The sequence below is a fragment of the Tenrec ecaudatus genome, chromosome 8, assembly GCF_050624435.1.
Source record: "Tenrec ecaudatus isolate mTenEca1 chromosome 8, mTenEca1.hap1, whole genome shotgun sequence".
NCBI lineage: Eukaryota > Metazoa > Chordata > Mammalia > Afrosoricida > Tenrecidae > Tenrec > Tenrec ecaudatus.
Genome location: NC_134537.1, coordinates 86,438,481 through 86,454,247, shown reverse-complemented (window position 1 = coordinate 86,454,247; position 15,767 = coordinate 86,438,481). Strand labels below are relative to the sequence as shown.

Sequence of the window (15,767 nt, the reverse complement as noted above, 5' to 3'; positions counted from 1 at the left end):
CTTTTCCAGGGACTCCTGGTAATGTGTCCAAAGTGTCCCGATCTTCTCTTCTAAGGCGCCTGCTGAGTGCACATCTCAGACAGACTTGTGTGTGCCTCTGGCAGTCCCCGGTACTTTCCCCACAGTATTCTTTGATTCTGATCCATCATACTTCAAATGCTTCTATTTCAGTCATCTTTCGTCATTGTCCAGCATACATGAGGGCGGTCCTTGAGACTCCTGAAGCTCGGATCTGGTGCACCTGAGTACTCAAAGTGACGTTTTCACTCCTGTACACTTTAAATAGGTCCTAAGTAGTGTATTGCCAAATGCTATGTATTATTTGACTGCTGATTCCATGAGCAGTCATATTCCACGATTATGGGTCCAAGTAAAACGGCATTTTTGCTATAGTTCACTGGTCCAGAACGTTCAAAGGCGTTCCTTCTCTGTCTTTAACCCAGGGGATGCAAAATGAGCGAGCTCCCTGCCTTGAAGGAGCTTGTAACCAAGAGAGAGTCAGAGAAGTCAGGGTCCTCCAGTGTTCCAAGGGCCCTGGTGGCAGTAAACCTTAATCATTTTATTCTTCTCCCTTCTCTTTAAATCAATCAATTGTTATATATATTTTTATATAGTTTTACATAATACTGAAGGAGCCCTGGCAGCAGAGTGGTTACAAGTGGGGCTGCTAACCTCAAAGTCAGCTGTTCAAAGCCACCAGCCACTTTAAAGGAAAAAGGCTGGGCTTTCTACTGCCATATAGAGTTACAGTCTCAGAAACTCACAGGGCAGTCCCTTCTCCTACGGGGTCACCTATCAGTCATCATCGACTCGATGGCAGTGGGTTTGGTTTTGGTTTTGAACTATTGAATTACGTGATTTGTGAATTATATGCCAATAAAGCTGCTGGGGTGGAGTCTTTGTTTTGAATTGGGTTTGCGTTTAATATAATAATAAGCTATTTATCAGATCTCTCAATAGCTTGGCTTGTCACCGCCCCCCTCTTTCTCTTCTCCTTGTTGTTGGATATTGTGTTCCCCTTCACCCCAGTGAACACTTATTTACCAGCTAGCCCAGGAGCCCTGGCGGTGTAGTGGTTATGCATTGGGCTGCGATCCACAAGGTCAGGAATTCAAAACCACCAGCCAGCTCCCAGGAGAAAGGTGGGGCTTTCTGCTCCCGTGAACAGTTAGTGTTGGAAAACCACGGGGGCCTATCGGGTTGCTGTGAATCATGGTCAACGCGGTGGCAGTGAGGCCCCCTAGCCCAGAGCAGTCCAGGGGGACTGCAAATGCAGGTAGATACAACTTATACTGGATTATGGATGATGGGTTATGGTACAAACATTTTCTTTCTCTCTCTTTTTTTTAGATCATTTTATTGGGGGCTCGTACAACTCTTATCACAATCCATACATACATCAATTGTGTCAAGCACATTTGTACATTTGTTACCCTCATCATTCTCAAAACATTTGCTCTCCACTTAAACCCTTGGCATCAGCTCCTCATTTTCCCCCTTCCCTCCATGCTCCCCCCTACTTCATGAACCCTTGATAATTTATAAATTTTTATTTTGTCTTATCTTACACTGTCTGACGTCTCCCTTCACCCACTTTTCTGTTGTCCATCCCCCAGGGAGGAGGTTATATGTAGATCCCTGTAAATGGTTCCCCCTTTCCACCCCATCCTCCTTCCACCCTCCTGGTATCACCACTCTCACCACTGGTCCTGAAGGGATCATCCGTCCTGGATTCCCTGTTTCCAGTTCCTATCAGTACAAATGTTGTCAATTGCTTGGGATGTGCTCAGTTTGTTTTTTTCCCCCGTGAAAAGGGGGTCATTGTCCACATAAGTTAGGGAACCTATGTTCTAGCCCCCCGGGGGTTGGCAAACATTTCAGATGAGAGAGCCAGTTCTGTCCCTCACATGATTTAAGAATTATTCGAGAGCTAAAAGTGAATGAAGTCACTATTACCTGAATAACATCTTTTAAAATGTCTCAGTTTTACCTCAGAGCCGCATGCACGGACCCACAGAGCCACATCTGGCTGCTGAGCCGCAGTTTGCTGACCTTCTCGAGCCTAGTGCTTCCCGTCCCCGCCCTTCTCTTCCCCCTCTGGTAGCCATCAAAGATCTGTGCTCAAAAGCCTTGCCTTCATTTTTCTTTCTTGCGGGGTGGGAGGGGGGGGGAAGAGAGAGAGAACGAGAGAGAGAGAGAGAGAGCCATTTTTTTCTTTTGTGGCAATGGTCTCGCATGTACAATCTTTGTCCTTTCATAAATGACTAACCCAACTCAGCGTGGTGTCCTCCAAATCTTGGGGAGTAAGACGTGGTGCTGTGGGGGAGACTTAGATCTGAAGCTGGATCGAGGCTGAGGCGGGAGGGTGCATGAGAGAGGTATGGGGCGGGTGGGGTTGGGAGAACAGGACGAAGTTGTTACGGGTAAAGGCAATAACAAGCTGAGAGCATCTGGGGCATTTGGGGAAATCGGACCTCTCTTTACATGGAAGGAACCCAGGTATTTCAGGTGGACACTGGGGGGAAATGTGGCTGAAGCCAAGAGAGCAGGTTGTACGGTGTTACGTGTCCATGGACATGACACCAGGATTTTAAACAGAAGGAAGTGTGGTCAGCATGGTAGCGTTGGCGGTCATGTAACAGTTGTGTGGTTTGAGGGGAACCGTCTGTCCTACATGGAGCCCTGGTAGGTCAACGAGTAAATGCTTGGCTGATGAGTGCCCCGGCCACTTGGAGGGACAAAGACCTGCGATTTGCTCCTCTACAGACTGCAGCTTAGCAAAGCCTCTCGGCATTTCTGTATCTTGACGTCACTGCACATTGGAATCAACTCCATAGTGCCCGACAGCCATTGCTTCAATTGCCTTGGTGTTTTTAAAGCTGCAGCAGCAGACGGAGGGAGTGGGCAGGGCAAAGCCATCTCTAGTCATATCTATTAATATAAAAAGAAAGGACCTGCTTGCCACTGGGCCCATGTGATGTTTGAAAAACAAACCAACCCCAAACGAAGTCATGGGAGTGCTTGTAATCCATCAAAAGTCGTTCCCTTCCATTCTGACACCTCTTTTTGTCCTCAGCACAACAAGGTCACTCTCTTCCGCCAGCTGCAGCAGATGACGTACAGCCTGATCGAGTGGCGGTCCCAGATCCTGTCGGGGACCCTCCCCAAGGATGAGCTGGCAGAGCTCAAGAAGAAGGTCACGGCCAAAATTGATCACGGGAACAAGTAAGCCGGCCGCGACATTGTACAGCGACTACTGTCACATGCCAGCTGAGGGGCATACTCATGGCAGGCTTTAGATCCCGGGACTGATAGAGTGCCGCTTACGATGCGCCCTGATCCCTTGCCCCTGACAACACCTGTTACACGGTTCAGAAGCAGTCCATCCCACCGCCCCTGTGCCAGGCTCTGTGCTGGGTCATTGACCTCTTGCAGACTACCGGTAGCGGATTAGGAAAAAGCAGACTTGGGTCCCACTGATTTCTCTGCCAAGCACATTGGCAGTGATGGATGAAGCCTCTTAGCTACCCGGGGCGTTATTCATTTTAACAAGGGAATGTTAAGTCCATTTCATAGTCACTCTCTGTCATTCCATCCTCCTCTCGCTGGAGTCTCCTTGTTGTGGTTGCAATCTACCCAGCAAAGCATACACTGGTTCCACAGAGTGCGCATGTGTGATTTAGCGGCGGTCATGCAGCCCTTCTTGGGCTCCTTTTCGGAGTCGTTCCTGCGCCTTAAATGTAACGTCACTGCGCTCTGAAGTTCCTGTCTTACTCTTTCGAGTTGCTGTTGTCGGTGTGGTACCATAAAGATCGATCTTTAAAAAGCATACTGATCCAGCCTGATGTTCTTTACTAGCTAAACAAAACTGTTGTTTGACCTTAAAGATGGCTTCAAGGGGAATTTTTTTGTTTACGTTTTAAAAGATGATCAGAGGGCAGTAGTTTCAGGGTTTCAAGTTTCAGCCCAACTTGATGGCCCCAGGAAGTTGGGCTCATGGCAAAGGAGGCAGTTGGTCCCGGAGGCAAGAGCCACAGCCCCTTCCGTATCCTCCTCCTCTTTCCGAATCTTCTTCTTCCTCTGATTGGGAGTCATTTTTACAGTGTGTGAAAACCAGATTTGTTAGAAAGAGTTAACAATGGTTATATTCTGTTGAGTGTGTCTACAAGATTCACTCACTTTCTTAACCTTCTGGTTAGCTGATATAGGTGTTTGGACTCCAGATAGTCCTACCTTTGGAAAAGTGAGAAATCAGGGGGACCCATCAAATTTATAGGGGCTTAGGGTTCCTCCTCCTCACTCCCCTGCCACCGGGTCTATGCTGGACTCCTTGTGACCGTGTAGGACAGGGTAGAACTGTCCCTGTGATTTTCCGAGACGAACTCTTTACGGAATCAGAAAGCACCATCTTTCTCCCATGGAGATGGAGCGGCTGGTGGTTTCGAACTGCTGACCTTGCAGCCCAGCTCCTAGCCACTATACCACCTGGGCTCCTTCTTGTCTTTTAACCACCTTTAAAAAAAATACCAGGGGTAGGGGTGGGGCTCCTCAGATAACTTTTGTAGATAATTCATTTGGCATTTAGTTTTATTTTCCCTTTTTTTTAAAAAAAATCCATTTTGTATATTTGCTTTCATGTGTTTTAAATTTCCATTACCCTCCTCTTCCAACCTCAGGTCTTCTGGTCCTACTCATGCAAATGTCATAGACTCTGAGAACTATATTCAGAAATAGCTGGGCAAGCATAGCCCGCAAGATTCAGATTCACCAGCGTTTATGAAATAGCCTTAGGTTTGCTTCACATACGTTACTTGATTATAACCCTGTGAGGTAGCTGTTACTGTCCTTTCTGGTTCCACAGACAGAACACGCGAGGTTCCGAGATTGACTGCCAAGTCACAGAGATCGTAATCAGGAAAGCTTAAATTTGACCCCGTGGCTTTTGACCCCACGAATCATGCTCCGTTCTCAGGATTAAGAATGAACAGTACTTTCCCCCTATCACGTCGACCTCATCGGTTGTAAGAGAGTTGTTTTAAACAGGGGTTGTAAGAGAGTAGTTTTAAAAACGAGCTAAGGTGGGATAAGTCGGCTCCCTGCATGCACATATATTGCCACTGTCTTTGGGGGTCTTGCCACAGCATGGCATTGGCCTGGAGGTCTGGCAGCCCCTGCATGAGATGTCGACGTTCTGTAAGCAGCAGAGCCGCTGCTCTCCCCTTCCAGCCCTTGGAGCAGCTCAGGAGGCTTACCCATGCTGTCAGTGCATCAGTGGCCCAGGCTCTGAGCAGCCAAGGCCATCTTGCATGAGTCCGGGTGGCCTGTGGGTCTGGCTGCCATCGAAAGGAACCTGCCAGGTTAAATCAGTTGATGGAGATGATATAAAGCAGGAGAAGAGGGAAATAGGCATTTTGTCTTTTTTCCCAAAGACTTGGCATATATCCCTGTTAGCCCTGAGCTTGCTTGAATTACTGCCATCCCCACTGCCAAGCCCTGCTGCCTGGGATGCGTGCACATGGGGGCCTTCCAATGTCAGTATCCTGTTTCCACCACAACGCCCAACTTCTTGGAACTAAACAAAGTTTTTCTATGTCCGTGTGTATGTTGAGACATAGCATCTCTGGTAGGATCATGCCATGCATAGACCGTATGGTTCTTTCCTGAACAGGGGTCCCTGGGTATTCAAGTAGCTCACATACTCAATTGCTAACCAAGAGGTTCTGGGTTTGAGTCCACCCAGGGGTGACCTGGAATAAAAGAGGCCGGCAATGGACTTCAGGAAAGCCAGCCATTGAAAACCCTGTTATAGAGCACAGGTCTCTTCAGGCCGCACGGAGTCCCCATGAGTCAGAGTTGGCTGCATTGTCCCTGGGTTTTGTGTGATTCCTGTGCATCACGCAGAGCTACGTTGTCATGTGACACGGGTTTTGTGTACCAGCAGCAAGCGTAACTTACTGAGAGCTTAGTAGGTGCCAGATGCTGTACGAGGTGCTTTACATTCTTTATCTCATTACATTCTTGAAACAACCTGGAGGGGTAAGAAAATATTCACAGATGAGAAAACCAGCCCTTGAAATATTAAGTAAAATTAATTACTCAGAGTCACAGTGCTGACGATTATTAAAGAATAGATGTAAGCCCTGGTCCAAATGGACCCATATGCTCACCATCATTCTGAAATACCATCAAGCCAGGGCGCCTCCCAGCCTACATTGCAGACATCAGATCAAGCCCAAATATTTGGGCATTTGGTCTTGCACAGCTCCTAGGCAAACAGCTGAAGACAGAAGAGGGATTGTCCCAAGGATTTTGCTCAGAACAAGGGCCCATTTTGCTTTTCGTGGTATGGTTCTGTTGAACCTGCTTTGCACGTTGAAGATGTGAGCTTGGTTAACATTCCATAAGCTTCCTACCTTTTAATTATATGGAAGGAAGCAGGAAATTGAAGGAACCAATGTAAATAAAAGCAAAAAAAATCTATTCTTTAAAAACAAATCAGACATATAACTTTATTCACTTTGTATTGAGAATGGATATAGTGGAGCACACACTAATTCTGTTTGTGTGTGTTGCATTCAATGCCATTGATAACTTCTTCAAGTTCCACAAGGTCCACCTTTCTTCTGTGTTGCTGCCCTCCCCCTTCACTGCCTCCTAAGGCTCATGTCTAGTCTTTCAAAATGCTTTGTCCATTCTATCCCCTGTACATAGTTCTTTTTTTTTGATATCAAGAATTACACGCTTTATTTAAAGCACCTCATTTCTCACACAGTGCGCAGAAAACTTTTTTTTTAATTTTTTTCTTTTTATTTATTTATTTATTTTTAAATCTTTTTATTGGGGCTCATAAGGCTCTTATCACAGTCTGTACATACATCAGTTGAGCAAAGCACCCTTAAACATTCGTTGCACTCGTCATTCTCATAATTCACCTTCCACTTGGGTTCCTGGAATCAGCTCGGTGTCCCTTTTTGTACATAGTTCTTAAAAGAGCAAAATGCACAAAGCAGACTTTTTTCACTAGTTGATCCCAACGATTGTTTGGTTTTAAGAAAACTTCAAAGAACAGAAACTGCACTTTCTGGAGGTTAGAAGTCTGAATACAGGGAGGACTCTCGTGGGAGGGCCTTGCTGGCCTTGGGCACCCGAGAGACTGCCAGCAGCCCTGGGCTTGTAGATGCAACTGTCCCCCCAGCCTGTCATAACCTTTATGTCTCTTTGAATCTGTTCTGTTCTTTTTATATCTTAGAAGTGATTCCATTTGGAATCCACCCTCTTCTGGTATGGCCTCATTAGCATAACAAAACAGCCTACTTAACAGTCTCTCTCTCTGGCTTCCCCACAAGTTGCCTTACCCCATTTCAGTTTTACCAAAGACCTATATTAGAACCTGGTTTTGCCAGAAAAAGGTGAAAGTGAGTTCTGTCCAGCGTTTGGTTTGCAGCAAGCGAGCACGGGAGTGGGCACAATAGCGCTTCCAGCCTCCCTGCCCTGGGACTGCACTCAGCGTGTTGGGTCTGTGAGCACTAGGTGTTGGCGTTATTTTAAACTTCATGTGTTACTTGATAGGATGTGGTAGATTATTTTTTCAGTTAGGGAATGCTCACACACACTTCCTATCTAAGTTAACGTAAGTGTCCTTTTGGAATGCTCTGCCTCTGAGAAGCAGGAGTTTGATGTGAATGCCCGGGGAACACCATTCAGTCGGAGCTGGGCTCTTAGTAGGCAGTGAGCCCGTGTGGGGAACAACTGCTGACCGGTCCGTGCCTGCCTTCTAGAATGCTTGGGCTCGATCTGGTGGTGCGGGACGACAATGGGAACATCTTGGACCCCGACGAAAACAGCACGGTCGCCCTCTTCAGAGCCCACGAGATGGCCTCGAAAAGGATCGAAGAGAAGATCCAAGAAGAAAAGGTACGTTTCCTCGAATATATGTGCAGATTGTGGGTTTCTTTTCTTTTCTTTTTTTTGCTTTGGATTTTAGAGAGAGAGGGGACAGATTCCTTAATAAGAGACAGAAAAGGTCTTTAGAAAATGAACTCTCCGCCTTGATTTCAAGGAGCTCTGGTGGCACTGTGGGATAAGCGTTGGGCTGGGAATTACAACATCAGCAGTTTGAAACCACCAGCCGCTCCACAGGGGAAAGACGAGGCTTTCTACTCCAGGACAGAGTCACCATCTCGGACCTTTATACCCTGCCCCATAGGGTCGCACTGAGTCTGGGCACACTCAATAGCAGGGAGTTCGTTAGTTGATTTCGTTATCCTCAGGATAAAGAGCCCTTGTTGGGCTGTGGCATAAATCTTGGTAAAGGTCCGCAGTGGAACCCCACTAGCCTCTCTTCAGAAGAGAGATGACGTTGTCTCTTCCCGTAAAGATTTACAGCCTGGGCAACTACATAGATAAGGTTCAACTTGACGCCAGTGTTTTTGGCTTTTTGGTCCATCCTCATTGCAAAAGAAAAACAACAAAGAGAATGTTTTGCTGTCCCTGTTGTGATGCGGAAAGGTTGCAAAGCTTAGGGGAAGCGAGAGTTAGAGGCAGAACAATGAACACGAGGCTGTCTTGTTTTACTAAGAGAAGATGCGTTCATCTGTACTTGCACATTCAAAGATGGACGAAGGATTGCTGGACCGGAGTGGCAGTCACAGAGGTCTCTGCCAAGGAGAGCTGCGTGTCGGTGGGATGCTCTTGCCGCTTCTCCGTTTGGAGCCTGCATTGTGCTTTCCAGAGTGCACAATAGTTTGCAAACCAGTGTCTGAGATAGTTTGAACGTGATAGTTGGACGTTAAATACCACTGGAAGGGTACCAAAAAAGTCACACATAACTGCCTGGACCAACCATATTGTAACTTTGCTGTTTCCTAAGATCTTATGTTATACATTAAAGGTTTCTATGTGTTGCTGTTTGTGGTGCTGTTTAATTGTATTTCTGATTGTAATGGCAAACTGTGCCTGAGGTTTGAGGGTGAACCTTTCCAGTGGAATGTCTCGTTTCCGATTAGACTCCTTCCTGTAGAGAGGGATATCAAATCACAATTTGTATGCTAGATCTGTGTCTCCCTGTGAGTGAGCCCTCCCAGAAGCTACTGAAACCCTGACGTACTAGCATCAGGCAGCATCTATTGAATTACTTGGGTTAAAGACCCTTAACAGGATAGCCCTGAGCAGCTAAGGAGTACTGATTGTATTTTGCTTCTCAGTTATTTGTCCACTTAGGCGCATTTTTCTTTCAGTCAGTGCTTCTTCTCTTGGTGGTAATTGTGTTTGTCCCCCATTTGCAGGCGGTCTCTTTGCTAGTATTTCCCCTCTCTTGCTGAAACCACCGTGCTTTTCTCTCTTGTCCTCTGTGTTCAGTCGACTTTGCAGAACCTGGACTTGTGGGGCCAGGCCATCTTCAGCACAGTCCACACCTATGGCCTCTATGTGAACTTCAAGAACTTTGTCTGCAACATTGGGGAAGACGCAGAGCTGTTCATGGCCCTCTACGACCCGGATCGGTCCACGTTCATCAGGTAGTATGCGCCCAGAGCATCAGCCCTTGACTTTGCAAGGCTCCCCGCTCTTGACTCACCTCCCTCTTGAGTAGGTTTTTGCTACATTTGAGAAGGGGAGCTAGCCAAGAGGGAGAGAACTTCTAGGCAGTAGAAAGTGCAGTCTTTTTGGAATTTAGGTATTTCTTCAGCCACAGTGTATGCCCTGAATGAGACTTAGAAATCACATAAAGCCCGGCAGAACATGGCAACAGAGACAAAGAATTTTAAAGACTACCAGTTGCCCACTCACACTGACTGTCAGTCTGCCTGCCAGAGTCTAGCTGTGTTCCCTAGGGTTTGCAGGGATTGGTTTTTTAGAGGGGGGTCCCCGGGGATTTCTTGTAAGGCACCTGCAGGTTTGGCAGCCCAGCTCCATTGTCAAGAACAGAACAACCAAACCCATTGCCATCAAGTCGATTCTGATTCCTGGTAGAGTTGTAGTCCGTAGAATAGTCTCGCCTCTGAGCTTTCTTTATAGGTTCCCTGGTGGGATAGTAGGTTACGTGTTGTGTGGCTAACCTCAAGTTCCACAGTTCAAACCCAGGAGGTTTTCTGCTCCTGTAAAGATTTACAGACTCAGTAAGACACAAGAGGCAGGTGTATCCTGCCCTGTAGGATCACTGTGAGTCAGAATCAACTCGATGGCAGGGGACTTGGGGTTTTTTAATCTCTATGGAGGCCGCTTGCCAAGACTTTATTGCGGGGGACCGCTGGGTGGGTGCGGATGGCCAACCTTCAGGTAAGTAGAGCGCAGCAGCCCTTGGTGCCGCCCAGGGCTCCGTACGGTACAGCACTGAGCTTTGTTCAGCCCTGGAGTATTGTGGGTGGCAGACTGCTAATTAAAACCTTACATTTATTTTTGAGAAGTGGTTTTAGTGTAATTACTGAAAAATTATTTCCCAAATTTAAAAATGTATACTTTTATGAGTGCCTACATTAGAGCCATTGTATTGAGGTGTAATTGCCATATGTAAAGCATATGGTAGGCTCTGACCTGAGGATAGCCTATGAAAGCCTGACCTAACCAAGGTAATGAGCCCACCTGTGACCTTCAGCGTTGCCCGGTGCCGCGCTGCAGCCCCTTTGGGCTGTTGGGAACAGTGCTGCTGTGAGCGCTGCCATCCGGGGTTCTGTTTCCCTCCCTGCTCTCCCCTCTTCTGGATATATGCTGAGGATTACAATCCCTGCATCACCAGACGGTTTTTCTAACACTGAATTCTTGATTTAGCCAAGGGCAATCTTTTCCCAAAAGGATTTGAGAGATAAAAAAAAAAAAATGTCCCCAGCGAGTAGAATCCGGTAGGCCTCCTTTGCCTATCCCCAGGCTGAGTGGACCCAGACTGAGTGCGCCCCCAGACCTGGGCTGCAACGGCTCCTTCTCCAGACCAGCACTGGTGCGTGGGAGTGGCCATGTCCGGAGGCTCCGTTCCTGCCATGGCTGCCCTGGATGTGAACCAGGTCCTTCTGGGCATCACTTTTCAGCCTGTGCGGAAGGTGGCAGCGTGCCCAGGTGTGGTTGCTGGCATGTGTTTTTGAGTTGATTCCCTCTCCGCCTGCCCCTGTGTGTAGCAGACTGAAACATGCCCAGCTCGATGCCATCGTCACAGTGTGGTGGCTGGTGCAATCGTTGGCAGTCACTGTGTCCTTCCCACCTGAGAGGCTCATCTTCCGGCTCGATGTCACAGTGTTCCGCTGCTGTTCTTACGGATGGCAGTGGCTAATCCCTCAGAAGTGGGCAGGCTGTTCAGTTTCCCTTGTTTGGTCTTGGTCTAGAAGCTCTCCTGGGCGTACAAAATAGCAGAGGCATAGCTTCTCCAGCCTCGCAGCAGCGTGCGAGTTACCACAGTGTGACAGACTGACTGACGAGTAGTGGAATCCCCAGTGAGCCCCTTATGAAGAATATGTGCATACTTTTCTCTTCACCAGTGAGAACTACCTGATTCGTTGGGGCAGTAACGGGATGCCTAAGGAAATAGAGAAGCTCAATAATCTTCAAGCGCTCTTTACTGTAAGTCGCCCTACCTTAAGCTGTACCATTTCCTTTGTTTATAATATTAGTGCATGATGAATCGAGACCAAGACCCATGGTCTCTCAAAGCTAATGCCCGTGTTTGATAAGGACACGGTAAGCCATAGTCTGATATGTGCATGATATAAATCATGAGAAGTGGTGTGGGGGTTGGCAGTATCCGGGCTGTTGAAGGGGTTGTAATTTTCAGTACCGTAGGTGGGTCAAGGTAGACCTCGGTGAGAGTTGCTGGAGCAGACTCGCAGTTGAGAGAATGAGCTGTGCAGGTTTCTGGAGAAAGAGCTTTCCAGACGGACGTTACAGCTGGGCACAGGTGTGGCCTGGCTCTTTTCCTTTGTGTGCATATTTGTTAGCACGCTTTCCCCTCTCATCCTGCCGCTCCTCCAGAGTGGGAGAGTGATGCTGTACATCTCAAGCACAAGGAGATAAATGGTTGGGGGATCATTCTGGCATGATGAGATGCGCTTTCTCGTGGACCAGGGGCTGCTCTAGGAGCCTCTTACTTTGCTGTCACAGTATTGCTGACAGATGCCCAGAGCTGCTGCCCCTGCAGGAGTGGGCAGCTTCCAACCACAGCCAGTAAATCCAGAAGGAGATGTCCTCTTCCTTTTCTGCTGAGCCCACCCCTGTAAGGTGTCTCCTTATGGTGGGGGGGGGGCGCTTTGGGCTGCTAACCACCAGGTCCGTACTTTAAACCCACCACCCGCTCTTTGGGAGAAAGACATCTGCACATGTACCCAAAGGGGCCATCCTACCGTGTCCTCGAAGGTCACGAACACTTGGAATGGCCTCAGTGGCAGTGAGTTTTTGCGTTTGAGCCCTACCACCCCTCTGAGGTGAAGAACCCGAGAATCTGAAGTCAGACCCGAAAGAAGCACTAGGAAGGGCCCGCACTCTCAATGACAGCCTGCTTTCGTCTTTCTTTTTAAAATGTAGATGCTCAAACTCCGTTCTTTTCCCAGACTTTTCACTATACATTTTAGAATCACCTTGCCAATTTCCATGAAGAACACTATAGGGATTTTGATAGGGACTATGCTAAATTTATAGATCGAGATTGGGGAGTCAAGATTATCAAGAATATTAAGTCATCCATTCCATGAGGTTGGTAGTGCTTCATTGTTTTGTTTGTTTTTAATTTCTTTTGTGCATTGTTTGCTAGATTTCCATATAGCCATCTTACAAGCCATTAAAAAATGTTTTCCCAAGCATTTTGTGCTATTGTAAAAAAAAATTATTGTATGTCCCATTGTTTCCTCTGAGTACAGAAATACAGTTTGAAAAAAAAAAATCTTACCATAGTGAATGAAGGGGGAAGTACAGAGTGGAGACCCAAGGCCCATTTGTCAGCCACTAGAGATCCCCTTGCAGAGGGGTCTAGGGGAGGAGATGAGTCAGTCAGGGTGCGATGTAGCACCGATGAAGAATATAACTTTCCTCTAGTTCCTAAATGCTTCCTCCCTGCCAACTATCATGATCCGAATTCTACCTTGCAAGTCTGGATAGAGCAGAGGATGCACTGGTGCAGATAGGAGCTGGAGGCACAGGGAATCCAGGGCAGATGATACCTTCAGGACCAGGGGTTGTGAGGGGTGATACTGGGAGGGTAGAGGGTGAGTGGGTTGGAAAGAGGGAACCGATTATAAGGATCTACATGTGGCCTCCTCCCTGGGGGATGGACAACAGAAAAGGGGGTGAAGGGAGACATCGGACAGGGCAAGATATGACAAAATAATAATAAATTATCAAGGGCTCATGAGGGAGGGAGAATGGGGAGGGAGGGGGGAAAAAGAGGACCTGATGCAAAGGGCTTAAGTGGAGAGCAAATGCTTTGAAAATGATGAGGGCATAGAATGCACAGATGTGCTTTACACAATTGATGTATGTATGGATTGTGATAAGAGTTGTATGAGCCCCTAATAAAATGTTTTAAAAAATGAAATACAGTTTTGAGATATACTTTTTTTAAAATTAAAAGGTATTAAACCATTCATAGACGACCTGCTTCTGGGTTGGGGTTTCGTACGTAGCAGAGCACCTCCCTCGCTGCGATCTATTGAAAGTCAGCCCTTGACACAAGGGTTAGTAAAAAAAAAAAATTAAAAGGTATTTATTAGTGAGTACTTAAAAAAAAATGGTTTTACAGATTAGGGCTGAGTCCATTTTCTAACCGTAGTACCATTTTAGTTGCAAACATACTCTGTCTTCCTCTGGCCCCCCAAATTTAGTAGGTGTCATGCCCAACATTAAATAAAATGTGGCAAACCTTTCCTGGGTCATTAAGCGTTCTTCGAACGTTCTTTATTTACAGACGATGTCATACTATTAATAATAATAACAGGGTTTCACGGCTTGTTTAACCAGTCATCCGTGATTCTCAGTTTTCGATTAGGAGAGAGAAGTCTACCCTGTATAGAGGGGTGGGGTCAGTTGATGTTATTTATCATTGGCCCATGTTCCATCCAGTTTTCAATGGACACTTATTTTTTGCTAGGTTATAGGTGAAGGATTCAGAGTGCTTATTTAAAAAGTCATTCCTTATACAGCAACAGGGGTCCTGGGTAACTGTCTTAAAACAAAGAATGGGGTGGGGGAGCATGTGAGATGTGAGTCATGAAGCTGTTGGTAATGCTCAAGTCAATGTGAGCTGACTCATAGGTTGACTCATCCATCCTTAAGAATGGAAGCAACTGTGGGAAACCACCCCCCACCCCCACCCCCCGCTGGCCAACACCTGATCTACATCATCTCAGGATTCAACGTACTCTGTCTGAGGGGCTCCCCCCGACACCCCTCCTAAAGCAATGGTGCCATGACACATGCGTTACAGAGTTGTCTCCACGATGCGAGGCCATGGGCCTGTGTGGGTACCCAGTAATGTCACTGTCACCCAAGGTTGACTTCCATGTGACACTGACGTGCATCCTCTTCTGGGATTGGACCTGGCAGGATATCAAAGACCAGTGACTTTACATTGAGTCATCTGACTTATACATTCAAACTGGGGATAAACCAGTCTTTTTTTCAACTGAATGCAATCTGATTATCTCTGCCACCGTTGATGGTTCTTCAATGGGCACGGGGAAGAAAGGCGTGTCTTCCGTGGCATTCCAGCATGAGGCAGTGAGCTCTGAGTGGCATTGTATCTTAGAGAGGAAAGAGCAGGGGAGCGAGGCTGCCAGGCTGTGGCAGCCCAGCCTCATCCGTGTTCTCTGTCTGCGTCCTTAGGACCTCAGCAACACCGACCTCAACCGGCCCCGAGTCAGCCTGGTGTGCCAGATTGTGCGGGTGGGCCACATGGAGCTGAAGGAAGGCAAGAAGCACACCTGTGGGCTCCGGAGGCCCTTCGGAGTGGCAGGTACAGGATGGGGGAGATGGTGGAAGAGGCTTATGCTCCGTCGTCGTCTCTGGCAGACTCGGAGTAGTCACTGCCAGGCACGGTCAGTTTCCTGTTCTTGGGTTCTGTGCCTCCTTCTGGCTACCCATGGTGGTGCAGATGTTTAAGCGCTTGGTTACCAGCGAAAAGACTGGCAGTTCCATTTCCGTCCACCCAGAACCACCTTGGAAGAAAGGGCTAGCAGTCTACCGCCACAGGGAAAACGCTGGGAGCACAGTCCTCTGAAACCCATGGGGCAGAGGGGGTCATGAGTTGGGATCAAGCGAGTGGTGGTTGTTTTCTCTCTTGAAACGTCCTCATCTAAACCCCAGACTCCTTCCTTCATTCCCCCATGGGGACTTGTGGACAGTCCTGTGTTCAGGGACCTTGGTAAAGCTTTGCTTGTGACATTTGGCTGACTTTGACCTTCCTGGAACAGGATGCCACCTTGAGAGTGGTTTATCTGGCAAGTTTCCTCGTCAGAGGCAACGCTCCTTTAGTTCGGGCCTTGGAAGACGAGCCTTTGCTTAAATTGTACCTCAGAATGTTCAAAGAGTCCCCTCCCGAACCTTCTGTATTTTGCAAAGTCGCTCTGAGGTCAGCATTTGATCACCAAGTCGTGGGGCATTGTTCTGTTCCGGGTCGCGCCATGGATTTGGGGTCTGGGGATAATGACACTGTGCGTGTGAGTCCCTTCGACTGTCTGCATGGCACAGGCCTGCCCTCCATCCTGCTGCTCAGGGGCTGCCACTCTTCTTTATAGCGAATTGGAATGAAATCCCAGAAAGGGCAAGGCAGCCATGATCTAGGACTATTTACCGTCTAT

At 47.5% G+C, this 15,767-nt stretch overlaps 1 protein-coding gene across 1 annotated transcript in view; it reads left to right on the top strand.

Annotated features, from left to right (window-relative positions):
* The window catches only part of DOCK5 (dedicator of cytokinesis 5), a 228,491-nt gene that overhangs the window by 109,947 nt on the left and 102,777 nt on the right, over positions 1-15,767 (top strand). The window contains exons 6-10 of the mRNA XM_075556494.1: positions 3,077-3,225; positions 7,779-7,914; positions 9,358-9,515; positions 11,463-11,544; positions 14,794-14,923. Coding sequence (XP_075412609.1) covers positions 3,077-3,225; positions 7,779-7,914; positions 9,358-9,515; positions 11,463-11,544; positions 14,794-14,923 — 655 coding nt within the window. The remainder of the gene's footprint in view (positions 1-3,076; positions 3,226-7,778; positions 7,915-9,357; positions 9,516-11,462; positions 11,545-14,793; positions 14,924-15,767) is intronic.